This window comes from Desmodus rotundus, chromosome 10, assembly GCF_022682495.2.
Source record: "Desmodus rotundus isolate HL8 chromosome 10, HLdesRot8A.1, whole genome shotgun sequence".
NCBI classification, from domain to species: domain Eukaryota; kingdom Metazoa; phylum Chordata; class Mammalia; order Chiroptera; family Phyllostomidae; genus Desmodus; species Desmodus rotundus.
The window spans coordinates 31,825,649-31,853,619 of record NC_071396.1 but is presented as its reverse complement, the minus strand read 5'-3'; the positions used below and the strand labels follow the sequence as shown (position 1 = coordinate 31,853,619).

Here is a 27,971-nt window from a genome sequence, read left to right as displayed (position 1 = left end):
CAACACACAGCCCAGAGGAAAATAACAAAACAAAAACCCAAACTTTACTTGCATTTAGCCATTAATAAATAATTTACAGTATGTACACGCGGTGACACTCCACACAGGTCACAGACACAAGGACGCAGTGAGGGGTCCCCACTTCCAAGCAGAACGTGAGCAAACACAACCAAAATAAAGTGCTTTACTTTTTCCTTCCAACATAGGGGCTGTCTAATAACCAGTAGGGGTCTTGCCCCTCCCACCTGCGCACCCAGGTTTGGCAGAGAGGGGACCTCTTGGAGGGGGAGGCCAGTGTATGAGAGGTCCCTGGGGAACAGCAGAAGGGCCAAGTTGGTGCCGGCGGGCAGGTGGGGACAATGAGGGACTGCAGGGCTTCTGGGGGAATGGCCCTCAGGGGCCCAGCAGCCCATCTGGGAGCAGAGCCCAGACAGGTGCTGGTCTCTGCAGTTCTCTGGGGCAGCAGCAGAGGCAGAGCTGGTCCAGGGATCCTTGGATGGGCAGCCAGGGCTCCCAGCAGCAGGTCTCTCCTGGCTGTGTGGCCCCAGGCTTAAGGGAAGGGACCTGATAGGGGAGACCCTGCCAAGGCTGCTCCTCTCCCCAGACGCGGCCCTGGGTAGACAGGGTAGGGAGCAGGGCGCTGGGGAACGGCTGGGGAGAGCAGAGGATCAGGGCAGGCCAGCTGGCCCTATCCACTGGTCTCCTGACCACACCCTGTGGCCCAAGCCCCCTGCCCAGGGGGGGCTTACCATCTGCTGGAGAGGAAGGAACAGAAATCAAAGGGTAGTTCTCTGTTTAAACATTTAGAAACTCAACTTTCTAAGCACAATGAAGAGGGGCCAGAGAAGGGTATCCGAGCCCACGAGTGGCATCGCTCCAAGCACGTGCCAACATGCACTGTCCCCAGCTGGGGGCTCCTGAGGCAGGGGTCCGGGTGCCCTAAGGCCCCACGGGAAAGGAGGCCCTGCCTGGGGGTCCAGCCTTGAGGGTGCTCCAGCCCTGCCAGCTTAGTGTGTGCGAGTGTGCTCGTGGAAGTGTGCGCGTATGGCAGGCGGGCGCGTGCAGCAGTTGGCTGGGCCGTTCAGTGCATTGCAGGGGGGCAGGAGGAGCTGACTCTGACCTTTCCCAGTGTCTCTGGTGGGGTGGGGGCTCCAGCCTGAGGGGCTCGGTTTTGCACATTCACACTGCGGGGTGGGCAGGGGGGAGCAGCTCTCCCCCTCACACAGCTCTACTGTCACAGACATCACAGCACCGGTCAGTCACCACCACCTTGTCCAAGGCCCTGGAGAGGGTGAGGGGCCGCTCTGAGGTAACCATCCCACAGCTCACCGGCCGCCACCTTCGCTTCTAGCCCCTGCAGAGACTGAGGGGCCCCTGGAAAGCAGCCAACCCTTCTGTAGCTGCAGGCTGGCTTGGTGACAGGCAGTGTGACTTTCTCCATCCTATGCAGTAAGCGCCTCCAGGAACACAGGGAGCAGGGCGAGGAGCAGAAGGCTGCCCAGAAGGAGCCTGGGGGCTGGAGACAGCCCTGCAGTGGCCGCCTGGCTGGGTGGCTCCCGTGTCCTCTCATACAGGTGCAGCTTGTCCTTGTTGGAGTGGAGCATCTTGACATCCTCCAAGGCGTAGTAAGCTGCCAGTGTGAAGTTCACGTCCCCTGTGGTGAGCAGGTCAAAGACACAGGCCTGGTAGTAGAGGTCCTCCACGGGCAGCCTCTCCTTACACTTGGCCATGGCCGTCTCATATGGGAAGGTGTCGGGGGCGGCGGGGGCAGGGCTGGCAGCTTGGGGCCTGTGGGCGCCTGGGCCCTCGTGGGCCTGGAAGGCCTGGAAGTTGATCTGCTGGTTGAGGGGGCATCCCCGCAGGCAGAGGTATAGGCCCTGGCTGTCCCGGTCCTCCACAGCATTGACCACTTCCTCTGGCATGCGGACTGCGAAAGTCAGGTAGCGGCCCACCTGGCGAACCACGATGGTGGTGCCGATGTACTTGGCCTGGATCTCTACGTGCTGACCCGACACCTTCTCTGTGATCTTCAGGCTGTTGGCCCCGTGTTTGTCCCCACCGTTCTTGGAGCCGTCAGCAAAGGCAGCCGGGAGCTCGTCCATCTCAGCCTGGTATACCTTCTGGTCCACGCACTCCTGGAAGTTTTTGAAGATGATGGTGAGCTGCAGGGAAGCAGGCGGAGAGTGGGGTTAGACGGAGCAGACAGCTGTTGGGGGAGAAGGCCCAGCCCCAGGCTCACAAAGCTCCACAGAGGCACGGAGGAGCCCCAGGGTGCCCCAAACCCCATTTTGTCCCAGTGTCTCCTAAACTATTAGGCACTCAATATTTTTCTTTAAAACAACTTGTTTTTACTTCAAAAAAATAGAATGGGAACTTTGTATTATTACCCTAAATAGAAAACCAGCTCATTTACTATATAGAAAGGTGAACTGTAAAAAGAAAAGCAGCGTTAATTAAAAATAAAGGCCCTTATGCACTGTAACAGGCTGAGTAACGTGCCCCCAAGGTAAGGGCCTTCGTCCCTGTAACCTGTGAGTGTGACCAGGGAGGGCAAAACAGCGTTGCAGAGGGCATCGGATGAAGGGGTTGAGATGGAGAAATCATCCTGGATTACGTGGGTGGGCTCTAAACACAATCACAAGTGTCCTCACAAGATGGAAGCAGAGATTTGACCACAGAAAAGAAGGCTACGTTTCCAGTGGCAGAGACTCGAGTGAGTGATGTGGCCACAAGCTGAGGCATGCTGGCAGCCACTGGAGGCTGGAAGAGATAATGAACGAACTGTCCCCGGAGCCTCCGGAAGGACCCGCCCTGCTGATACCTTCACGTTAGCCCCAGAAGATGTGTATCAGACTTCTTGCCTCCTGAACCATAAGACAATACAGGTCTATTTGTTTGAACCACTAGTTTGTGGTATTTGTTACAGCAGCAATAGGAAACCAATATGGTGCACAACTGTCTCACACCATCTCTCACAGTACGGTGGGCCTCCAGCAGAATTCCTGAAAAAGGACTGTAAGCCACAGCCTGGATGCAACAGCAGGTGGAAGAGAAGACACTGATGTTGGAAGAAAGAATAGGGGAGGGGCAAAACCCATGCAGGCAGGCCTTGGAGGGGAGCAGAAAGCAGAGGGAGAGGAAGAAGGTGCATGTTGGCAAAAAGAAGATGGGATCTCCAGGCTGAATGTGAAACCCTGGCCAGGGCTGGAGCTGGGAGGCCCATTCGCACTTCAGCCCATGGCAGGGGGTGTGGCTGGGCTGAACCCACGATTAGTCACGTTAGTCACTGACCTCCCGAAAACCAAGAACACAGGCATACTCACTACATCGGTGTCCCAGGCACCACATTATTTCTAGTCCCGTGTGGCACTGCAGCAGAGGGTGACATTACCTCCGATTTACAGACAGGAAACTCAGGCTCAGAGAAGTAAAGCAAATTGCCCAAGGTCACACAGCTAGCAAACAGCAGAGCCGGGACCAGTCTCTGTTTCCAGCCCCTGAGCTTTTGTGGCTACAAGCCCAGAGTGTGGGAGGCCTGGGAGAAGGATGGGAGATGAACAGCTCAGGGCCTGAGTGTGAATCCCCTACACCCACAATTGTGGCAGAGATGTCTGGCTTCTTTCCTCTATAATCCTAACTAGGAGGATTGCATGGGCTGGAAATACGCAAAACTGGGAGAGAAAACCACCACAGCCTCTCCTGTTCCTGCTCCCGGGCTCAGCTGGTGCCTCTAAGGCCACTGCCCACTGGACCAAGGGGCACCTGCAACTCTGCTGTCTACATGGGGCATGAGGACGAGCTGGTGCTCTGTGGGATGTTAAAGGTGGCCGCAGCCTCTCCATCCTGCTTTGAGCAATCTGCATCGAACCATATAAAACTGCCACTTGCTACCATGCCTAGCTTATAAAAAATGGCAACTTCATATGGTTCCACCTCCTGCTGCTTCCTTTTCTCCATCCAAGGCTCCTGCCCTGATGTGAAGGCTGCCTGTGGGGGTGCCAGGAGGTGGGCCAGGCAGGGTGGTCTGGGCAGTGGGTGGTCCTGTCATTGGAAGAGGGGGCGTGGGATGAGGGGCTCTGGTGTCCCTGCCTGGTGTACAGACACTGTGTGTGGAGGGGCATGGGGGGGGGGGGGGGGCGCGGCTGCTTTCCAAGTGCCATCCGTCTCCCTGGAACAGGAAAGGCTGGTTTTGCTCTAACTGCCATCTCTCGTGGAGACAGTCTCCTGGAAGCCTGACAGGCGGCTTGACTCCTCTTGGCATGGGTGCCAGGGACTCAACCACAAGTAACAGCATGAAGGGGGCATGTCGAAAGCCGGGCGGCTCGCTGCCAACAGGGCCCCGCACGGGGCTGCTGCTCCTGCCTTTGCTGCCCCCTTCCCTTCCCAGAGGTGCCTGGGGCAGAGCCTGGGCTTCATCCACAGCTGTTCACGGAGCACCAACGACATGCTAGGCCTGGTACTGGGGCTCTATCCACACAGGAAACAAAACAGTGCAACACTTCATCCTCATGGAGCTCACACTCGGGGGTGGGGGCGGAAGGGGTCAGGGACCAAGTAGATGAGGTGAATAATGTAGAGCATGACAATGGTGGACCAGTAGGACCAGCGAGGGGGAGAGGGGATGGGGGGCAGAGGCCAGAGGGCCTCTCTCTGCTCCCTGAACCTGTCTCCTCACCTGCAGCGTGGGGTGCTACCAGCACAGCTGGAAGGAGACAGGCACGGGAAGCAGTCCCATGGGGTGGGAGGTTGGCTAAAATGGCAGACCAGATCTTGCTCTTCCACAAGAAGAGAAGGATGGGCCGGGAGGGATGATGGCATTATTGTGGGAAATGAGGAAATGTGCCACACCCAGGGAAGGCTGGAGGAGAGAGGGGTCAGGTGAACAGGGGGCTCCTACCAGGACTGAAAAAGCCCAGGCACCATCAGCTCGGAGATAAAAGACCCCAGCTCCTCCTCCTTCCCCGGGCGTTCCAGGCTGCCCTCACGCTCACCCTGGCTCTGAGGTTGCCCACACCCGTCCTGGGGGACAGTATCAGTGCAAGGACTTGAAGGAACCACCCCCACCCCTTGCTCTGGGTGGAGCCCTCAGCATCCTTGGCACCAACACCGTCTGCTGGTCTCTGTTCTCCATTATTAGCCTGAAAGCTGTGGGTGGCAGGCCACCCCCGGCACAGAGGCTGACACAGAAGAGGTGTCTAGGAGGTGTTTGCTGACTCAACGAATGGACCGACACACACCCCTCTGCAGTGGGACCTACGGGAACAGGAAGGGCAGGCCCCAGGCGTCAGAAAACAGCCGTGACGCCTCTCACCCGAGCACCATAAGGCCGCACTGACCCTATCATTGCTGGGCCTCTAGCAGGGCCACGTGCTGCCTCCTGGCTGACGGGGACAGAGCAGAAAGCCGCCACGCTCTCAGCCTGCTGCAAAATCAAGGTGGGCCTGCGCTGCAGCCAGGAGGTACTGGGCAGGTCCTGCTCTGCTTCAGGGCCCCATAGCCTTCTGGAAACTGGGCTGCTGGGGCTGGCCTGCAACTACAATACCCAGCAGTGAGCCTGCAGCAGAGCAGGCACTGGGGAAATACAGCCAAGTGAGAGAACGGAGAATAAGAATGAATGGTTAATCCATTTGGGTTTTGGACAGCATCACTGGGCTCAGCGCCCCAGTGAGTGTCAGCAGAGATGGAGGGCGGGATTGGGGGCTCTAAGCCCAGGCACACTGCCCCAGCCTGCAGGCTCCAGTTGTTTGTGGCCTGATGGCTCTCACTCTGTGTCCCCCCGCAGTCACCAGGGGCAGCAGCCCTGCCTAGCTGGTCACTAATCACAATTCCTCCCTTGGCTCGGTTATCACATTTGGTGCTTACACCTTGCTGGGTTAGGAGGGGCAGCTCCCTTCCCATGTGCCCCTGCTGGCATGGGACACGGAGGCGGGGTCCCCTTCCAGAGTGTGTTTGCTACTGGATTTAGAAGGCCCCAGGCCCCCAGTATTCATTTATCTTGGATCTAGGGTAGGAGGTGGGTAAGTGAAGGGGCTGCAGAGAATGCAGACAGGGTTGGTGACATGGGGCCCCCTCAGTCTGTGGAGGGCGGGGAGGGGGACAGGGCAGAGAGAGCGCAGACCACAACCCTGCTGCCACTAGGCTGCAAGGCCTGGCACTAAGGGCCTGTGAGTATGTCCACCGGGCAAAGACTGCATGTTTCCTACCCAGCAGCTGGTCTCAGAAAGAGACCCTCTGTGGGCATGCAAGGGCCACCGGCACAGAGGGAAGTGGCAGGAATCTTCCTGGCTGCCAGGTCACCTCGCTGTCCACTGGGGCAGGGAGGGATGGGAAGGAACAGAAACACCCTTGTGGGCCAGCCTGGCACCCTGGCCGCAGGCTGCTCCTAGGAAAACAGACCCGTAGCCAACCTGGAAACCCCAGGGGCTCTGATGGGCCTGGCCCCGAGGAGGCAGAGGTGTCCCCGGAGCCTGGACTCTTGAGAGTCTACCTGCAGCCTTCTGGCTGAGTCTGCACATGAGGTCACGGGACACCCTCCAGAAGTGAGTACAGAAGACGAACCTGGGGTGGACCGGGCTGTACCATTGTCTGGGCCACAGGTGTGCACACGTATGCACGCACACACATGCGTGTGCACACAGAACAGAAACTAGGTTTCCTTAAACATTTGCCCTTACTGTGTATGGTGCACTCGTAAACTGCCTTTTGGGTATGCCAGCTCCTGCATACCTAAACGTATACAGAAACGAACAGGGTGGACTACCCTGTTCCACCCTGCCCGATTCAACAAACCATGTGTGTGTGTGTGTGTGTGTGTGTGTGTAGACACACACATGATGGTTTCTGATACCTCCCCACCCTGAAAGCCGATTTCACAAACCCACAGTGCAAGTGTGCAGCAGTGTGAGAAGCACCACACTCTCAGCAACTTTAAAAACCTCTCATTCTAAGTAACCTGCTCACTTACTGAGAGTGAGAACACAGTGGGTAGAAGGCCACGCCGGGGCCTCCCAACAGCAAGGCCTGGGTGACAGGACCCCGCCGGGGCCGCTGCAGCCTCAGGCACACCCTCACCTTGCTGGTGGCCGTGGCGGCAGACCCAGGCAGCACAGGGGTGTTGGTGACTTGCACGTTCAGGTAATTGTTGTCGATGAGCGGCCAGGCGCCCTGCACCTTGCAGGTCTGGAAGCGGTCTGTGAAAGTCCTGAGGTGCGGGTCCCCAAAAAGGCCGCAGTGCGTGTAGTTGGGGGCGGCTGAGTGCTTGTGGAAGCTCTTCTCATAGTGGCAGATCTCGGGGCTGTCAGAGCGCTCCTGGCTGTCCCCCGGTGGCGGGAGCGTGCGCAGGCGCGGCTGCGATGTGGGGCCATCCTTGGAGCAGTTGTGCTGGCTCATGAGGTCCTCTATGCCATGGACTGCTGAGTGGTAGGCCAGGTCGCCCCGGCAGGTGCGGGCCGTGCGCCGTGTGCACAGTGCGTAAGTGCGCAGGGCGGCGCAGAACTCGGGGGCGTCGTCCGAGGCTGGGGAGTGGCCGCCTGCCGTGGCGCTCCAGAACTCAGAGTTGCACTTGAGGATCTTGCACGGGGAGGTGGCTGCAGAGAAACAGCGGGACGCGTCATTGGGGGGGGGGGGGGCGCATGCCCAAGAACACCCACACTGCACCAGCCCACAGAGTTGGAGAAAAAAAACAAATCCAAAGGTAGTAGTGAAGTGCAGGCTCTCAGCTGTCCAGATCCTTCTGCAAAGGCCCGAATAACCCCAAGCAGCCAGGCATGCATTCCCACAAACTACAAGGGCTGTGGCAGCTCTCCCACAGCCCCCACAGCCCATGGATGGGACTGGTCAGTGTTTCGGGGGTGGGCAGGACTGCGGGAGCAGTTAACACATTCACAGCCACCCCCTGAGAATTTGGCAACAGCAGCAGAAATCTGGCAGGGAATGAATGCATTCCAAGCTCTGCCACTGTGTGACCTTGTGCAAATTACTTAACCTCTCTGTGTCTCATTATACTCATCTGGAAAATGGGTAATGGTAGCTTCAGCGTGAGGTAGCTAAAAGTGTGAGAGGACTTAGAAAGGCACCAGCATTCAGCTAAAGCTCAGTGAGTGTTGGCTAGTATGATACTGGATCAGCCCTCGTCACAGAGGGCCTGGTTCTGGTCACCTTGTCTGCTTAGCTCCCTCCCTCTCTCTCCTGCTCAGGAGAGCAAGCTAGGAAGCAAGCGAGGGTGGTAACTCTGGATTTGCACAATGCGTGGTTAAAAAAAAAAAGTCCTTCACAAGCTCTGAGACCCTCATGATGGCTACAAACGACCATACGTGAGAACCGTGGTTTCCACACATCTGACTTCCTGGATGTCCCCAGCTGCTTAAAAGCTTCGGCCCTTGCAAATCTTCCTACGAGTTTAAGAGGAAGCCCAAGCACCATTCTAGGTGGAGAAAGTGTAGATTCGGGTAGGGGGTGGCTTGCAAGAGGCCACTGAGAGTGACAGGCTGGGACTGGAATTGATGGCTGCTGTTCCCTTCTGTCACCTCTCCAGGCGCAGACGTAGCTCTTCAGGGCCCGCCTGCCTCAAGTGGACATGCATGGGGCTGTCATTTCCTTGTAGTCTTGGGGAAGGGCATCAGGGACGCCAGGGCCGGACAGTCCCCATGCTGGTGAGACGAGGGGCTCGCTGACCCCCTGGGAGCCATCCTGCCACCCCACGTCTGCCCCACTAAATCACAGGCTGAAGGCCTCCCAGGTCAGGGACCGGAATGCAACCTGGCCCAGCATCAAAAGGGAGAGAGCTCTCAGCTGTGGCGTCACCTGCCAAAGAGACTCCAGAGGTGCTGATTTTTATGTTCAGCATCCCTGATAAAAAACCACAAGACCTGAATTCCCGGCAGTAAACCTTGGCCTTTTCTGATGTGAGTGTCCAAGACGCAAGAGAGAAGAGTCTGAGAGTTTGACATAGATCCTATGGCAACTGGTACAAGCCCCTTTGCAGAGATGTGGCTGCAGACAGCAAGGCAGCCCCTTCTGGCCCTTCGGCCACCTCTTGATGGATCCAAGACAGCCAATAAGGTCGGTGCCAGGGAATTAAAGAAACCAACTGGAAATAAGATTTCCATCTTGGCCACTATGTCCTCTGGCAGGGACGGCTCTCGGGGCCTCTGCTAGCTCTCATACCCAGGGCTGTACCCCAGAGGCCCAGGAAATTGCAAAGGCACTGCACAGCGACTGACGCTCCTTTGAAGCCCACTATGCATGTTTTGTTCTGACCCAGGCCTCTTGGGACAGCACTTTCAGAATTAGCTACAGGGGGACAAACAGGAGAATCCAGAGGCTGCAGAGATGCAGCTGGCCAGGGGGGAAAGAGGAGGTATAGGCAATGCCTATGCTCAGGTCTCCCAGACTTACTGGGGGCGGAGTGAACCCCGGGCAACCATCCGACCTATTTGCTCCTGACCTGTGCAATGACGGCCAGCAGTCCCTGTCCTCTGTGCAGTGGACTCTATCAAAATGGTCACGTTGTGACCAGCCTCTGTGTTGCCTTCTCAAGATAATGCCATGGAGTTTTAAAACCCAGAGCCAGAGGGATGCCCGAGATCACTGGTTTCTAACTCCAGCCAGCCAGCACCCAAGGCAGGAAATCTGCCGGTAGCATGGCCTGTCCCCTCTGTTCTGGGATGCTCCAGCTATGCACCCACCCCTGCCTCCCAGGGACTTTCACGGGACCTCCATCCTTCTTGTAGAGCCACAGAGAAAAGGCTCGAATGTGGCCACCATGCATATCGAAGACAGCCTCTCAGCTCTCCTGTCGTCATCTTTGGCCTCACCCTCCAGCCATTCTGTGGGCCTGGCTGAACTGTCTGTGCAGCCATGATACCCCAGCTCAAGTGCCACCTCCCGCCCTCGAGTCCCCTGAGAGCAGAAGCCCCTCATTTTTGTCCCAGAATCCTTGGTTCCCACACTCCTCACTCAGCGGCACCCCACCTATGTAACATTTCCCATTTGGGGGAGGTGGGCTCCAGACTACCTCCCTCGTGGACTGAGACACAGCGGAGAGAGAAATCACAGCCACACGGCTTTTCTGGCTTAAAGACTATCCTTGACAGCAACCTAGCACCTCTGAGAAACAGAAAGAGGGAGGCAGGGAGCTTGGAGTACCAGCTGCACCATCCCAGGCGGGATGAAAATATTTACCCACCAGAGTGCACCAGAGCGGCATTAGCTGCTTTCAGAGACCTCCTTTGAACTGTTAATCAAGCCCAATCTTTCAGAATAATAGCCTGATTATACCGCCTTGTTTGCATGACAAAGAAGCCCAATAAAACGTATTTGGCGGCCCGCAGAGTGGGTGTGAGGGACGGGCCCCTGAGAAAGGAGTCTTAGGAATGCGGCGAGCCGCTCTACAGCCTGAACCCAGGAATAAAGACAATGCAATTTGCCACCAAGAAAAGCCCAATAGACCAATAAATTACCCGTGTGCAAAGGGATTAGATCAGGTTTCAGATGCCGGGCAGGAGGGGTGGGGTGAGCCAGGAAACAGAAAAACCTGCCTCTTCTTAAAGGGGTAAAGCTCAGTTTGCAGACAAGCCCCATGGCTGAGCTGGGATGTGCAACTCCTTCGCCTCTGCTTGGCAACTTGCATGACTTGCTGCAAGTTCTGGATGCAGCTCTGTGCCAGACACTAGCTTCTTGCCATTCCTGGAACAAGCCCCAGTGAGCTCCTGTGCTCAGGTAGAGTAAGCCATGGAAACTTCCAGAATGCATGTTTCATCTGAGTACTAAAATACAACGATGGAAGAGTGGAGGCTGGAGACGCTATCATTTCTTTCTGAAATGCAGTAGCATTTCAACCGGGTCTGGAAGGGCAGTGGGATTTGATGGGTGCCACCCACACAAGGTCCCAGGAAGACAAGGGGCCTCCCACCAGCTGAGGTTGGCCAGGGGCTAAGTGCTGGCGGGTGGGCGCTGAGCCAGGGGTTTGGGGCTGGACACCAGAGCCTCGAGCGCCAGCTGTGCCTGTTAGGAGGCGAATGTCCCCAGCTTCCGCCCACCTTCCTCTGTTATGGGGAGCTGCAACCCCAGCAGGCTCCCCATAAGATTCTGCTGCGAAGGGGCAAGGGATGAAGGAGACACAGATGGAGGTGCACACTGCTGTACCCTCTGTCCCCAGGCTGTTTCTATCACCACCACTGGACAGTGGCCCTTCTCCCCCGTCAGCATCACTACTGCCACTCCGAAGTACTGAAACCAGCCAGGCAGGGGGCCTCTGCTCAGCGACCCGTCCTCCCACCCCCTGCCCCAGGGGTGGAAACCACTTCCTATGGTCCCTCAAGGCTCTTGCTTTCCCTCCACTCCATTTGCCATCCCCTATGCTAAGTCCCTCTGTGGACAGACCCCGTGTTGGTTTTCCTTCATCAGCCTCATGACTTCAGACTAGACCCATCTGATCACGGGGCTCCTGGGTAATTTTCAGTAAGTACACAGCACCACCCCGCACACCATTTTAGGACGTGGTGTAACTTCGGAGGCAATGGCTCCAATCAGGATAAGAAGCGGGCTGAGCTTAAAAGAGAATTCGCTTCCCAGCCTCTGGAAAGGCCACACTGAAGCCTGAGTACTCACTGCCCACCCACCCACCCTGGGCAGCATTGGCACTAAGGCTCCTCCTTGGTCACAAGCTGTGGTGCGGGTCCTGAAGGTGGTGGGCAAGGAGCAGCAGGCAGGAGGGCCAACCTGTCTCTCCCACTGTAAGACCCAGCAGCAGCTGGAGCAACGGACCATTGTCCACCCTCTCCTGTCCCTGAGCACTGAACCTAGAAGGGGGCAGCAAACCGACCGGGGGCCGATATTTGGTAAACTCTGGCCCAGGCAGTATTCTGGAGTCTCCTTGCTTGATAGATGCCCCAGGCGGCCTGTCTGGGTCACTCTTGCAGGAATGTCACTCCATCTTCCTGGTGTAAACATACAGGTGTTTGGCATGAGACACCAAAAGGAACACACCCAGGTGACGGGTTGGATTTTTCGCCAGGTACGGCAAAATCGATCGCCTTTCTGAAAAGGCGTTCCTCCCCAGTCCGGACAAAGACTGTCCCAGGGAATTAACCTAGCCCGTGGCTCCAACTTGTCTCCCTTCCACTGAAGGCACTGGGAATTTTGGGGGGCTTCCTCCAGGAACTGGCTTAGGGGAGAAAGAGCGAGGCCAGAGGAATTTTCTTGGAGAATCTCAAGTGAGCTAGGAAGGGGAGGAGAGTGGGCTGGGGAGCTAGGGGTTAACTCCCTGCCAAGTGTGGGCAGAGGTGGCTGAGGCAACAGGCACTGCCCCCTGGCCCCACCCAGCCAGGCCTGCTCTGCCCCAGCCTCCCTACAGGCCAAGTTCTTGCAAGAAAGCACGCCAAGTGCCAAGGAAGAGGGCACACCTCAGCTTACAAACTGGATGCCCTCCCCCAGCTCCCACTGGGGCCATACAGCGCCAAGTCAACAGCAAACAGAACAGCCAGTCAGGCAGCAGAGGGCTTTTCTGGGTAGGAGGCCCCGTGGTGGGCAAAGGCCAGGCACAGGATTCCACTTCCATACCATCCTGGCTTAGGACACAGAACTGAGCTACTGGGGCTCCCCAAGGAGATCGGTCATGGGCAAAGAAAGACATCACTTTTCAAATATAATTGAAGCTTGCAGGTGGGCAATTCAGTCTTTCTGCTTTGAGGCGAGGCATAACCCATCTTCCTGAGTCTAGGGCTAGCTCTAGAGATGCTAATTTTCCATTCTGGCTCTGCCTCCAGCAACCCTGGACTCATCTGCTTGGCCACTCCAGGTCAACACTCATTTGAAGTGGCTTTTCTCCACCACCACCACCCGCAGGCAGGCCTTCCTCCTCCACCTTCCTCCTGCAGTGGGAGGGCAAAGGCAGGCCAGTTGGGCACATGCCCAGGGCTCGCGCTCGCGCTCACACACACACACACACACACGAGGGTGAGCCTGTGACCGTGGGACATTCTGTAGCGTGGGGAGCAATAATGGGCTCCTTTCTGCAGGGACCTAGGCGTGGAGGTACGGACAGCTTTAATAGAGGTCTTGGTATTCTGACTGCTTGGGTGAAATGGTGCATGACATGAATAAATAAACAAAGCCCAAAAGACATAATATCTGACTCAGGAAAATTTGCACAGCAACAGCCCTGCCAACTGGTTTTCCCGACCTATGGCTGGGTGGCATCTTCTCTGGAATGCTAAGCCAGGGACGGAAAGGGAGCAGAGAGGAGCCTTGGGAGGAGGCAAGGATGCTAGATCCATGGAAAATGTGCTCATCCCTCCTTCTGCTACCACCTATCTCCGAAGCCCGGTTCTTATTTTTTCCCCACGTTACAGCCATGTAAGCTCATAGAACACAGTCTAATGGGCTAAGGAGCAAATTCAATGAGTGTCTCGATGCAAGATCAGCTGTATGGAAAAGGGCAGGGGTCTGGGGTCTTTCTACTTCTGATTCTGCTGCTAACAAGCTGTGTGATATTAGGCAACCTCCTGATCCTCTGCTTCTTCATCTGTACGGTGGGCGCGACCACGCACACCAGGAAGGCGCGGTGATCTGAGGTGGTCAGTATGGGCGTAGCAGAGCGCCTGACATGTACTGTGGCCACTCAGTAAATGGAAGAGCTTTAAAAATGAAAAATTACTGTTCTCCTTCAAATGATCATACTTTGGAGAGAACAACATAAAGATATTATGTCTCAAAGGATGTATGTGAAGGTTCATTAGCGATAGCTGTCTGTTGAGAGGGTGGAATTTGGGTTGTTTACATTTTCTCACTTAGTTTTCAGCCGGTGGTTTAAAAATGAGTATTGTTTTTATAACCAGAAAAACTTATTTTGGAAAAAGGATTGCAATTCATTTGGCAACTTGCGGGGGGGCTGGGTGGGGGTGGCAGGAAAGTGGGTCCTAGAGCTGGACAGCTGCTTGTAGCAAAGGGGCCCTGAGCACTGGCAGGGAAGGGCATGGGAAGGGGGCCCAGCCCCAGGGGACTGGCCTTTGTGGTCCTTGGCCGTGGCGTCCCTAACAGACACAGGCCGGTACTAATCCAGGGGATAGGAGGGGAAGAATCTTGGGTGAGCAATCATCCTGGTGTGCCCAGGACAGAGAAGGCTTTTTTTAGGACATGGGACTTTCAGTTTTAAAATTAGAAAAGTCCCAGATAAACTCAGATGGATTGCTCACCTAGAAAGAAACAGTGCCTTCAATTCAGTCAGGTTGAATTAGCCAAGTACTGAAACAGCATGGGTCCCCGCCATTCAACCAAAGCATGAAGTCGGGTTCTCTGCCCAGTTCTGTTGGGGGCTGCCCCCAATATGGAAACTGGCCCCACCCCACCCTCTCACCTCCAGAGGGTCCTGGGACCTTCTCCTCCCTATCTCATGGAGCTTTGGGGTGATGGCTAGTAATTTCTCCAGCCTTGTAGAGGGTTCCTGGAAGTCTGGACGTCCTCTCCTTACTATCCTACTCCTACTCTGGGCCTAAGGGGCCACTTGTCTGTGGGACTGTGCCCCCCACTCTCCCTGGGAGGCAAGGCTCCATCCGGCAGACCCTTGGGGGTGTCACGCAGCAGCCTGCTCGCTGGCACTGCTGCCTCTTGGCTCTTGCAACTGGCCATGGTGTCATTCTCTCGCTTTGGGACACAAAGGCCCACCAGGAGGGCAGTAATGGGGCAGGCAGGCTGACTGACTCGCTCGCACTTTTCTGAGGAGCGGCTCTGAGAGAAACAGTCTCAAGTCTCTAACACCACAGACGCGCCTGCACGCTACAGAGGGCCTTGGCCTCCCCAGCCTCAGTCTCCCCACCAAGGACTAACATTTTAACAGCAGCTGCATTTTAAAGGAACAGAGGAAAAAATAAAGACAAAAGAAAGGCTGCAGGGCAGCAATTCTTAGCGCAGCAGCTCCTCACACTGGGGTGTGCATCGAACCTCCGGAGGGCCTGTTACAAAGTACGGACCACAGGGCCCACCCCAGAGTATGTGCTTCGGCAGGTCTGGGGCGGGCCCAGAACTTGTGTTTCTTTCTAAAAAGCGCCCAGGGGAGACAGATGGGGCTCGTCCAGGACCAGACTTTGAGAACCAGCATGCCAGAGTACAGCACGCATACATAGTTACAGGAGGCGCGCCAACGGGTCGGCCACATATGCCTCGGATGGGCTGCTCTTAGAAATCTGTTTTAAGAAGTCCCAACGGTTTCAGTGTTGTAAACGTATCTATTACTCGTATTTTGAACAGGATACTATTTGTGGAAGACTGTTCTAAGGAGCATTTTCTGCCCCCGTCCCTCCCAGAGAGATGTGGCTAAGCTCTGTCCATCCGCTAAAAGACGCAGCACCGGCCAAGCAGACACACTCACAGAGCGTGGGACACCGAGAACCCCTTTCCCTTTCCTTGATGGCAGACTCCAGCCTTGCTCAGATGAGGGCCCCCAATGTCACTCGAGTCAGGAACACAGTAGGTGTGCCATAAACGTGGAGCGAGTACAGTAAACACTCCAGAATGACACAAACGCTCTCAGTCTAGCAGAAATTAAGGCATCTTTCTCCACATAACTACGTCCAATTTAATTTGCACTCCCCTGGGGTTACTCCTGGCAGTCATTCAAGTTGACTAGCATCGAACAAACCGACGCTTTCACGCGGCTGCTGGAGCTACAGTCCACCTGTTTTCAGCAGGAGAGGCCGTGGCACGAGGGGTCCCTGAAGGTCCCCCAACCTTGCCCTTGCCAGAGCTTCTTTTTTCCCCCCCAATGTCCACCCTGCTCTCCCCCAGACCTGCGGGTTCTCTGACTTAACCCCAAAGCAGCCCCTCTGCCAACGCATCAAAGAATATTACAGTCCATCTCTTTGTCGTGGAGGTGGCCCGATTCACCTCTGCCTGAAGAAACTGTCTTTTGACCCAGGTTTCTTGAGCATACAACTTTCCGGAGGCCCCCAGTGTACTGAGTTTGGGGATCCTGAAAGCTCAGCTTTCAGTAAGGTGGGCAATTTTGACTAAATGCAGCTGTTAGGGCCTCAAATTAGAAGAAACATTAGCCAGTTGGCATGACAGTACTGCAGCTATCTGTTCTATCTGCCAGGTTTGAGTTACCAGCCTTGAAGCCAAAAAGAAATGGGCTTCTTGGAAACAAAAGTGATGGAATTTGGGTTGTGAATTACATAACCCACCAGCTCTCCCCAGACTATGGGAGATACTTGGAAGTTTCAAAGATGAACAAATGAAGCAACAACAACAAAGCTGCCACCAGTAGCCCTCGCAGCTCCCCCTGCCCCTGAGCACTGTCAGCCCTTCCATTCCTCCCTCTCTCCCCAAGAAGTTAACGAGCGCTGCCACTTTAAGAGCAGGAAGGTGTTGTTTTAAGGGCCTCTAAGCCCCCCTTCTCAATTTCAGCTTGGAGCTGAGATCACATCCCCCACAGCAGCCAAGGGACAAAAGCCATTTATCAACCCATCTGATAAAACTTCCAATAGGCTGGATCTTTATCTAGACCAAACTGAGATCCACACATATTGCAAACTCCCGCTCTCCAAAAGGGGAACTTCCTTTTAAAGCAGAGGGTCATTTTTAATTATATTTTTTTAGTTCTTGGGAAAGAACCAAATCAGCCTTTCAGCCAGACCTCAGTAGATGGAGAAACTGCCTTAGAAAGGGTTGGGGGATGGCAGGGGCGGAGAGTAGGACGCCCTGCTGTTTGACCCACTATGGAGGTTTTCATACTCCCAGGCAGGCCAGGGCACAGGAGGCCCAAGGGCTCTTCGAGGCACTGACACCCCTCCTCTCCCCTGGTCCTCCCCAAAGAAATCCTGGGCTGGGAGCAGGTTAGAGCTCTCCAAGGCACCCTTGGGGATGTGCCTGCTGAGTGTGAAGTGGGTGTGCTGGATCCAGAGGGCGTGGCGGGGCATCCCAGGCAGGGGTGGGGTGGAAGGTAAACTGATCCCTGGTCCCGTAGCTGCCTGCATGGTCCGCCTGCAGGGAGCAGTAACTTGTAGCCTGGATGGCCCAGTTCTGCCAGTTCCTGAAACCCAGTTGGCTGAGGAGCAAACAAAACAACCCCATCCCAGCCTAACTCAAGTCCTTTCTTGCAAAGCTCGGTGGAGCATGGGGGGCTGTGTATCCGCTCCTTGCAACACGAAGGGAAACAAACTTGCATTTTTGCAAGACACCTCAGAGCCCCAACAACACAATGGCCTGGAGATTCTGCCTTGCAAGGGGGACCCTTTGGCCCCTGACACTGGGTTTATTTGTATTTTTAGCAAGAGAAAAATGGGTATAAAGGGTTTAACTAGCCTTTCCCAGCTGTGAGTAGCATATGGCAAAAATGAAATAAAGTTTTATGAAACATTATAAAGAAAACAGAGCAGGGATTTAAGTTTCGTGCCTCCCCCCTCCCCCCCCCAAGGAAAAAAAAAAGTCAAGAAACTGGAGCATTTGGGAACGAACAAATGCTTCTCTGTGGAGTTGGTCTCCCTTCCCCCAACAAAAACAAGAGGTCCGGGCTCGGAGGAATTTGAAAGCAGTGATCTGCCAAAAACATTGTGAAAAACTATGGGGGATTCATTGGAAACAGATGGGCTTTTTCAGCTTTAATTCTGAAATTCTCTCCCTTTCTGACACAATAAAAACAAACAGGGGGCAACGCGGGATGTTATCAAACAGGAATACGGGCGGGTTTGAGCCCAGTCCTTGGGCTCCCCGCGTGGGGCCAGGCTGGGGGTCCCACTTGGAAGGGGCCTCGGGGACTTGGCTAGGACCGCGGGGGCGGCCCCGAGTCCACCCCTAGGCACCGGCAGGTTTGCACACTGGTGGGTGAGGAGCCAGGTAAAGTGCCCCCAGTTCCGAGACCATGCCACCCCCTCTCCCCCTCCTCCAGGGCTCCGAGGGTACGTATCCCTGGTCCCCACTTTCTCGGAAAGAAGTACCTCCGGCTCAAGTGACCTCCGCGTCCAGCCTTTTTGCAATGAAGCCCCAGTAGGGCGCCCCCCCCTTCCCCACGGCCGGGCACGGGAGAAACAAAGACCCGTGGAAATAGGAGGTGGGATCCCCCGGGGGGGCGCTCCCGCAGCAATGCCTTACCTGCGGGGAAGCTGCAGAGAAGCAAGGCGAGGATCGGCCAGAATCCCAGGGCTGATCGTCCTGCCCCTCTCCCCATACCCATCCATCCAGCTCGGCCTGTTACCACTAGCCTCTTCCTAGAAGAGTTTAGAAGAAAAGCAGAAAATCAATCACGCTGCAGAGAAAGGGCAGCCTTGCTCCGCCGGCGGGAGCAGCGAGCCGGGCGGCTCGGTCCCCCTCAGCCAGCCTCGGGCGCCCGGCGCGCCCCCTCCCAGTGCGCCCCGCCCTCGCCATCCATCACCCGGTCCCCTCCAATGTCGGCGTGGCCCTGCCTGCCGCCCCCGCCGCCACGCTGCCCGCCCCCTAGCGCTCGAGTTTCAGCGCTGCCCGCCAGGGGTGGGGAAGCTGGGCGGGGACCGAGATGGTCCGGCTGCCCCGCTGGCCCCGGGAAACTCGGGGATCCCGGGACACAGGGTGCACGCGGCTTCTCACGCAGAACGGGCCCGCTCCCCAGGCCCGCCAGCCCTGCAGAGTGCAAGGGCGGCAGCGCGCCCCTATTCTTCCCCGTAAATATTCAGTCCAAGTAGAGACTGCGCTGGGACACAAACCCCAGGTCCCCTTTCCAACTAGACTCGTCCTGAAGCCGCTCATTTCTCTCACTCAGATGTGTCCCCCGGTGCAAGAGACTGCAAATCCGCTTCCGAATTGTTGGGGGTTAGGCGGGATGGCCTGTCGGACCTCAGCCACCAGCGTACCCTGAGGCCCGCCCGCTGTTGTCCCGGGCCACCCACCCTGCCTGGGCTCAGCTGCCTCCAGCATCCCCTCCAAGCTGCTTCCCAAGAGGACTTGCCCTGGCTGCGCTCCCGAGCTGCGGGCCTGCGAGCCTGTTGGGGGGAGGACCACTGCCACCCCAGAGGAGGTGTGGATACAGCCGTCCCTGCGGTGCTCAGGACCCTGGCACCAAGTCCACTCTTGGGAGGGCATCTGGGTGAAGACTTCCCTTCCCTTGGTTGCTTCTTTTTCTGGGAGAGAAATGTCTCCTCCCAAGGCTCCTCCTAGGCCTTGCAGCTCTTCTGCCGCTGCTCCTGGGATATTTAAGAGACTGGCAGCTTCCCCTGAGAAACATCTTTTGGATGGAATACAAATAGGCCAGAGCAAGTGTTTTTAGTCAAACCAATTCCTCCTTTGGCCCCCTCACGTCACTTCCAAGCCTATTCATCTGCTTCGTTGGAAAAGAAGTCTGAGTTTTTATCCAATTTAGATGTTTCTCTTAAGCACTATCACAGTCCTCACTTGCTGGAGGCCACACAGGCTGCAGGGCTCTCTGCCGGCCAGGAGGGGAGCCTCCTCTGCAGGAGCAAACTTTGGGCAAAGGAAGAAAGCCCTAAGTCTGTAAAGACACAACCCAGAGTAGTAATGCTTTGAATCTTGGCTTCTACAAAACAGGTGAGAAAGGCCACGACGGCCTCCTAAGGCCAGCCAGGCCATGGGGCACAAGGAAGCTGTTGTTCCCTTGGGGCCAAAGGCCACGCCAAACAACTGCCCACTGGCCTCTACAGTTGGGGTGCAACCGCATTTCCCTGTAATCTGTAGGTCTCAGTCTAACAGGCTCCGTCTGGTTATTCCCTAAACTGAGCTACATCTGAAGCCCCGGTCTGCAAAATACTATAGGTTTGCCCATGGAAATCCAGGTCTCAAATGGTATTCCTCTCCAGGCCGGCACATCCTTGGGCCAGACCCAACGATGTAGAATCTTCAGGAGCCCAGGATAGCCCTGGCGCACTGAGGCAGGCACAGAGCCAGACGGCACAGAGGCAATTCCAGCTCCACCAGTCAGCACCACTGGCTGGAGTCTGCCTTTCACAGTTAATCTAAAGCCTCCTGCTAATGAGCGAGAAGGGACCCATTCGTACTCCCACCTGTAAATGCACCGCCACCACTGCCGCCTCATCTGCAGGTCCGGAACACAGCAGAGAGGCGGTGTGATTTCAAAAGACCTGGTACAGCCCCTTCCAGCCCTGCCCTGACCCAAGGGGGCCTTTGACACCAACACCTCTGGTCTTTACACCCCAGTTTCTTCATCTGTAAGGGGCAGGCCGATAATACCATTTGGGAGGGGCACCTGACACAGGAGCTCCCCAGCATTCCTGCCAGGGAAGTCATTGGCTGTCATTTGGAGAGGGGGAGCAATTCTCATGGCAGAAGCAGATAATTTGGAAGAGGTAATGCCAAGGGCTTTTTTCTCATGAGGGGAAATGTGCGCAGCTGAATTTGGACATCACAAAAGTACAGATTTGGCTTTTGCACAGTTGAGACTATCAGGAGAAACCCAGGCCCATTAGAGCAGTGTGGGGCTGTGTTGGCCTGGAGGAGCCTGTCTACGCTGGCCGAAGAGGCCAGCTTGTTGACAACTCCCGAGCTCTTTGCGAGAATAAGAAACTCTTGAAACACTGGGTTTTGGACCTCAGCATTTCATTTGCCAAAGAAACTCATGTAACTTAAAAGTGTAGCTGACTTCAGACAAACAGCTCCTGTTATAGTCCCATCGCTTACACCTTCTCCCTGAGGTTGTGGCCTGGGCCTCATGGTGCATACCTTCTGAACACTCGGTCCTGCGTGGCCTTTAGCAAACAAGCATTTTGCAAAGACTCCCCCAGGATCCCTTTTGTGGCTGTAAACAGAATGGACAGAGTCCATTTTCTTGTAATTTGGATTATGTTCTCCTAAATGCATTAAGTGAGGCTGGCCCCTGCAAAAGCTTAATATGCATTCTCTTGCTAATGCCTAAGCCTGGCCTGCTGTTAATCACCATTTGTTTGCCATTGCTCTGCACAGCCTCCATTTCAACCACAGGCCTGAAACCAGCCGAGCATGCTCTGCTTCGGATGAAATATGAACATTTACACTAAGTCTGGGAGCACCAGTGATCCCTGGGGATCCCCACTGTTTATAATTATTCATCCAGAAAAGTACCTGTTTATCCTGCTTTTTTTGTTTCCCGCCTCTAAGGACAATTCCAGTCCGCGGCGATTTCCCCCACACTCTGGCACAACTTACTATCATAAATGACCCTGGGGGTGGCCTTTTGTCAGAAGGAATTTTGGAAGTCTAAACATAATTCATCCTTGGGTTTCTCCCTGGTCTCCAAGCCTGTTTCTACCTCCTCAGAGAATGCTCACAGATTGGCCTGGTTTCACGGTCTTTTTTCAGAAAGTGTGTTGTGCTTTGTCCTGTTAATTGGGACTTTAAAAAATGCTAGGTGATATTACATTTTAGTATATATTCCACCAAAGTGACTATTAAAAATGACCCTTCCTACATGGGTGGGCTCCCTTGGTGGACAAGGAGCCCGGCATGTACCCCTTTGAGCGCAGGGCTGGTGTGGAAGGACAGTTGCTCACTTTGGCCACTAGGTATCACTAGCATCTCTAATTACCACTGGTCCCTTCCCTCCAGATGGTCCCGGGGGAGACAGATATAAAATCAATCAATCCATCAAGCTGTCTAGCTACCTATCATTTTACCAAAAACTATTAGCAACCCCCCGCCTGCTCCCTCCCCGGTGGGTAGTTCATACCTCATTCTCTTTCTCAGTGAAATAGTCCTATGAACCTTTCTGTCATGGCAAGGCATAAGCAGTCAGAGAAGAACTGAGTTCACCAGCCAAAGGGGATGTACAGGCAGAATTATATAAAAAATAGTCCAGATGAGGGATGCCAAACGCCTTTGAACAGCTACATCCTCTCTAGGACTTCAATTCCCATTTAAAGATGTTAATTCTGTCCCTTCTCATGTGGAAGTCAGACAACTCACACTTATCCCAAATTCCACTGCAGAAGGCAGGTAACTCGCCAGAAGTCAACAGCTGATGCTGTAGTAGGCCTGGGTGACTCTCAGCTGTCTCCCCACCTCTAATGAGCTCACTAACTCCTTCCCAGGCATGGGAGAGTATTTGGTCTTCTCTCTGCCTCTGTTACCCCTACTCCATCTATGTGCTCATTCTCTTGTTCTGGACAAGGCAAGGAGTCCCTTTTCCTCCCCCAGCCTCAGCCTGGGTCGGAGCCCTTCTGGTGACCTCCAACAGTTTCTGGGGTTGCATTTAAGCCCCACCCCCCCTCTATCTTTTCACACCTCTCCTCCTTGACCTTGGAGTTGGCTCAGTAAACTTCTGGAGCAGCCACATTCTCTTTTGATACTTCTCCCATCTCTCCCTACCGGGATTATAAACTAGTGTTTAACGGCAGTTTCCTACACAAAAGTCTCCTCTTCTTACTTCCCTCTTGAGCGTCTCCTCTGAGACACCAAAGCACATCCCTTATCTGGTCTACAAGCTTGCAAATCCTTCTGCCTCGAAAGCCAGGGATGAAAGTGATAGCATTCTGAATGGCTTAACTGTCAGCATTGAGGTAGAGACTTCTAGACACGGCAGTAGATACGGAGAAAGACACAAGGGGTATGGGGTAACTTTACCTCCAGCTCTGTGGCCCCTGGGTGCCCTGTCCTATCTCTACCCCGTCAGCTTCTCAATGTGCAGAATCATGGCCTGGCTGCCTGCAGGGTGGTCTTCTAGCTTGAGGGACTCCGTGTGTTCAGTGAAGTAGTGTTGGCTGTGTAACTAACTGGCCTTGCTCACCTCTGACTCTGGGGAGCTTCGTCTGTAGAATTTTTGAATGTGCCAAGTGAGCACGTCACTGAACGAGTGGGAAATGCCATTTGAGGAGTGACATCTTGTGCTTTGGTCTCAGCATGAATTCTTCATTAATAACCCCCAGCAATACTTCTACATATCTGAAACCACACTGTAAAAAACACTTAGTAACTTCTTGTTCTAAAGCAGCTTTTGTGTGCCCATATCGAGATACACCAGGTTCCTGTCATGGGGAACACACAACCTAGTGTTTACCTCTCCCCGTTCCACTAAGTTCGTGGGAGAAGAACCAGCTTGGAACCATTTAGGCACCAAAAGGCAAGTGTTTGAACTGACAGTGAGTCTCTGTCTCTCTCTCAACCAGCGGAAGGCTGGAGTATTTGGATTAATGAACAGTTTGGTGCCAAGCACACATACCACAAACGTTTAGCAATAGGAACAGATAACCAAGTTATTTATCAAGTTCAAAGTTGTTTAGAATGGCTCATGCAAAGCTGGAGGAAAGAAGATCCCCAGTTGATGGGAGGTGGGGAAGAGTGCCAATCCAGAAAGAACATACGTGTCACATTTATGTGACTTTCCCTTCTACTCCATGGTGTCCTTGTTAAAATGTGTTGGAGGCTGAGGGGGTTTCTTCACTTCTACACTGAGAGGCAGCATAGCATGCTGGCCGAGAACATGCAGGCTGAGCAGAGACCTGGACCTGTAAATCAGGGACATACTGTAGCTCATCAGGGGGTTCTTATATGGATTAAATGAGTGAAAACAATAATAGACCACTTCATACAGAGGCTTGGCACAGAGAAAGTGTTGATAAGTAGTTGCCAATATTAGTTTTATATCATGGATAAGAACCATTGTTTGGACTAGGAGAGTGTCTACCTGGGGGGAAATATGCAGAATTCTCCAAGGACTCTTAGATAAACTTGACTTCTGGTGGGTTCGAAGTGCACTATCAGTTATACTCAAGTTTTGGTGAGCTCCTGTTATGAGAAGACGTCTCCTGCGTAACTGTAGGGTCTTCTTAGCTATGGGATGGGCGCACACGTCTCCATTCATAAATGAGGAGACTGGTACGCTGCTTCTCGTCCTCACCCAGGGCTTCTGCTGTTGCTGTTGTTAGTCAGACACTACGCCTTGTACGTCTAATGATGGACCGTGCATTAGAGACAGGAATATGTTTAGAACTATACTATCTTCCAGAAGTAAACAAAAACATCCATTTTAACGTAAGTTTCCCTGAATAATCTCCCTCATCTCCCTATAAACTTAATAAGTTAAAATAGTTATAGAATTTTTTTCTATCTTTTGCATTCTCAATGGTATATTTAGGTCAAGTTTTCATATAGTACTTACCTGCACTTGAAAGCCTCTGATTGACAGGCAAGTACCACGCAACAAGGCACTTAGCTAAGCCTGTCTACAGCATCAATCCACTGCAGTCCTGTCTGACCGCATGCTCTGTAGAGTGTGCCTCAAATTCAAAGCTAGATGGGCTTCTGCCCCCAGAGATGGGTCGTTGACCTTGGAAGGGAGGGCCTGGGCACCGTCTTGGCTTGGGTTTGCTTTGTTCTCCCTAACTCTTGGCCCAGGCTCAGAGGGGCGATATATTCCCTGTCAGGTCCAAAGTCAGTCAGGCTGCCAATAGAATCCATATACTCACAAACAAATCAGGTACTTGGAGCTTAGGGATAATCCTTTATCAAAATGCTCTCAACAGAGAAACGTAAAAGCAATGTAAAACCCTGACAGCATGGAAGAGGCTGGCATCTGGCCTTTTCTCACCATATGATCTTGAGAAATCCAAGATCCAAAACCAATGTGCTTCACAATTGCTAGGGAAGCATTTTGAAACCCGTATATTGAAATCTAAGTATCAGACTATTTTAGCCACACTGACTGATGTAAAACAATAGTAACTCCCACGAATCCCCTGTTATGGGGCAAAACGACCTGCCAAACTTAGCAGTGAGGGGTGATGAGCAGGGCTGGACCTGGGAAGGGATACCATCAGGAACCTCATCAGGTCTATAGGTGACCCTGACCTTGTATGCACCCTTGGGCGAGGCAGTCCTTAGTTTTTCCCACTGCCCTGTTTATTGCTCCTTCACAGCTCTAAAGCTGAGGGAAGGGAGGCCAATGCTGAGCTGTCCTTTGGGGCTGGATACCCTACGGGTGGGAAAACCTGGACCTCCCTCCTTCAGGTTGAACTTACGTTGTCTGTGGAATGAATAAGCAATGATGGTGTTTGAAAAGCAAAGCCATCTCCTAAAGAGCCCCAGGGACACCATGGATGCTTATAAGCTATTTGAACTTCTCTTTGCGATTATAACTCAAGTTCTAGAATAATGATCTTTAAGGAGTGGTACCTTTTCATTTCACCGACACAACAGACTCCAGTGAAATGCTGCATTGGTTCTGATAATATGCTTGTTTAGGCTCAGCTCACTTAGGAATATCCCTTCCCTTTCTCTGGATGGCACATTTCTGGAGAGATTGGTGATCGTACCTCCTGAGGCATAACCAGATTTGGGGACCACACAACGTAAAAGCAAGTGCTTGAGTTTAATTCATTTGGTAGCAAGGCTGTAGGGGAAACAGCACTTTAATTCCACAGACTTCTGCCCGCACTGCTTCTCCTCTCTGAGCATCAGTTTCTTCTTCTGAGAAATGGAAATTCCAGCACCTGCAGAAACATCGGGAGCGTGGCTCAAAAAACTCCCTGCCCCATTGTTAGGGATGCTCAGTGTCTATTCACTTTCTTTTGCGTCTCCTCTCTACCAATTCCTGTGTCTGGTCCCACACTGGGTGTTGGAGAGGCATGTTAAGTAGGAGCTTCTCACGCCTCATTTTGTATTATTACACACACTAGGGAGGCAGTGAATTGTGCCTGGAGGAGGCTTGGCAGGAGAGAAGGCAAACAGAGGTTTCTCAGCAAAGATCAGAGAAGCCTTCCTTGAAAAAAACTGCCAGGTTGCTGCAAGACTCTTTTTTCTTTTTTCACAAATCTTGTTACTAAATAAACACCTGCAAATGGGAGAGACAGCTTGGGGGGTGGGAGACAAGCCACCTACCATTCTTCATGTCTATCCAGACAGGAAGCACCTGTCTGTCACCTGGGAAGGAATGATGGGAGCAGGGCCACCACTGAAGCTCCAAGGATCTCATCAGGGAGGGTCTTTACCACAAGCAGAACGTGACACTAACTACAAGGACTAAGGTCCCTTTTCAAACAGAGAATTCCGCTCATTGCTAACACCATCTGGCCTGGAAGGTGGCAGCAAAATTCAGCCACAGAGAATGCCTGGATGTGTGGGCACCCCACCTAGAGCCTTCTTCCACTCTGCCTGCCATCCAGCAAAGTGTGTCCTGTTGTTAACTTATGTCCCTCATAAGGGGGCTTGCCTGTCACCTGATATGGTGGTGGAACAGTGGGAAACCTCTTTGTAGATGTAAAAATACCATTTCTACATCTGCGCAGGTTGGTAAGAGCCTTGCCAAGTTCTCCTTCAGCTGCCCTTCAGAGCACAGCTAATTGTTTCCAGGGATCAGGGCTCAAGATTTGCCTGAAAAATCACTCATCTGTGATGCAAAGAAGAGCCAGGTTCGTGCACAGACTTTCCAGATTTCTGCCACAGATGCCTGAAGAACAGGCACCCCCTCTTACCAGCAGGTAACATTTTATGTTATATTTCTGCTGGAGGATCCTACAGCCAGATGGAGAAGGTGATGGATTTCCTTGAGGTGACGGCATGACCATGCCACTCAGCACGACCTGCAATTCTGTCCCTTGAGCTCGGACTCTCGGGCTCAGGGAGATACACAGGGAATTAGTAGATACACAGGGAATTAGTCTTCCTTGCAGTCTGGTTCCCACCTCCCCACCTGGCGCAAGAGACATCTATTGTAGAGAACTTTGCGGCCTAAAAGGAATTCGCAGCTCACCATTTCCTCTAGATGGCGCAATTTCCCCTAATTCGTCCGCAAGACACCCTATTTATAAAATAAATAAAATCCAACGCCTTCAGAAACCACACTACATAATAGCAGCTCGAAGGCCCCCATTAAAATCTCAATTTGAGGGAATTGATTCTACCTCCGAGCAAATCCAATTCAATTACATTAACAGGATGCAATCAAGAATTGCATCCCAGCGTCCCCACCTGGGCCTACCCCCCTAAATACACCTGTCCTCCTGCCCCAGCTGGTTCCCTGGGATGAGCCAAGGCGAGAGCTAGGCGCGTAGTGATCCCTGTGCTTGGCCTGCAGACCTCAATCACCCACTTAGGGACGCCAAGGCCACTTGGGAACCCTATCCCTTAGCACTTAAGCCAAGTCCCGCATTTTCCAGCGCACCTGCGCTCCGGGGCAAAGGACCGCTGGGACCCGAACCCTGACCTAGCGCTGAGCTGACGCCCCCGGGCGCAGGCGCTAGTCTTGAGGCTGTGCAGCTGGTTTAGAAAGACCCGCGCACCGCCGGAGGAGGCAGCCGGGCGAGTCGAGCCAGTTGGGGGTTCTCGGCGGGGTAGCCGGGTGACCGGCTCCATTGCTGGCTACCGGGAGGAGAGGGTCGAGCAGAGGAAAAGGAGCTCCCAGCCCGCACACAGTGGAGACCTTCGCCGAGACTGTCCAACCACGCGCGCTGCCGGCTGCCTGGGGAGAGCCCTTTAGGAAAAAAAGAGCAAATACCAAACCACAAAAACTTTACTGCTGCCAAGAGCTAAAAGCGATTGAAGCACAGCAAAGCTCCAAATCTGGGCAAGATGGGAGCAAGATGAGACGTGGGGCTAGGGAGGTAGCCAACCAGTGCAGTGGCCCCGGCAAATGTCAGAGGCGCCTCCCGGAGTTCGGAGTCCGGTCCACCCCACTTCTGGCCCGCGCTTACCTTGGCGGCTGCATGAGCCCCTGCGGCCCTCGCGGGGTGGCGTGGCGGGGCTGCAGGCGAAGAGGGGGTGCCCGGGAGCCGCTCGTCGGCCCCGGGGCAGGGAGGGAGGGGCTCGGCAGGCGTTGGTTCCCGCCGCCCCGGCCGGATCAGCAGCGGCCCCGGACGCACCGCCAGCTCCTCCGCTGCATGCTTGCGAGCGCCTGGAGGAGCCGGCCCGGGAGCGAACAGCTAGCTATTGCGTCCCCTGCCCAGCGGCTCGCACGGCGCAGCCCGCGCTCGGGAGACTACTGCGGAATCGGGTAGAGTCGGGTGGCTCCAGCCACCCCCTCCTTCGCCCGGCCCCCAGCCCGCAGCCGCGGAGCGCGGCGTCGCGAG

At 54.2% G+C, this 27,971-nt stretch overlaps 1 protein-coding gene across 1 annotated transcript; it reads right to left on the bottom strand.

Moving 5' to 3' along the window:
• Nucleotides 1-18: 18 nt before the first annotated feature.
• RGMA (repulsive guidance molecule BMP co-receptor a) lies at nt 19-27,971 on the bottom strand. The gene is made up of 4 exons (XM_024561777.3): nt 27,597-27,971; nt 18,085-18,200; nt 7,072-7,586; nt 19-2,162 (listed from the first exon to the last, which is right to left on the bottom strand). Exons 1-4 carry the CDS (start codon nt 27,608-27,610, stop codon nt 1,443-1,445), a joined length of 1,365 nt encoding a protein of 454 aa, XP_024417545.2. The 5' UTR covers nt 27,611-27,971; the 3' UTR covers nt 19-1,442.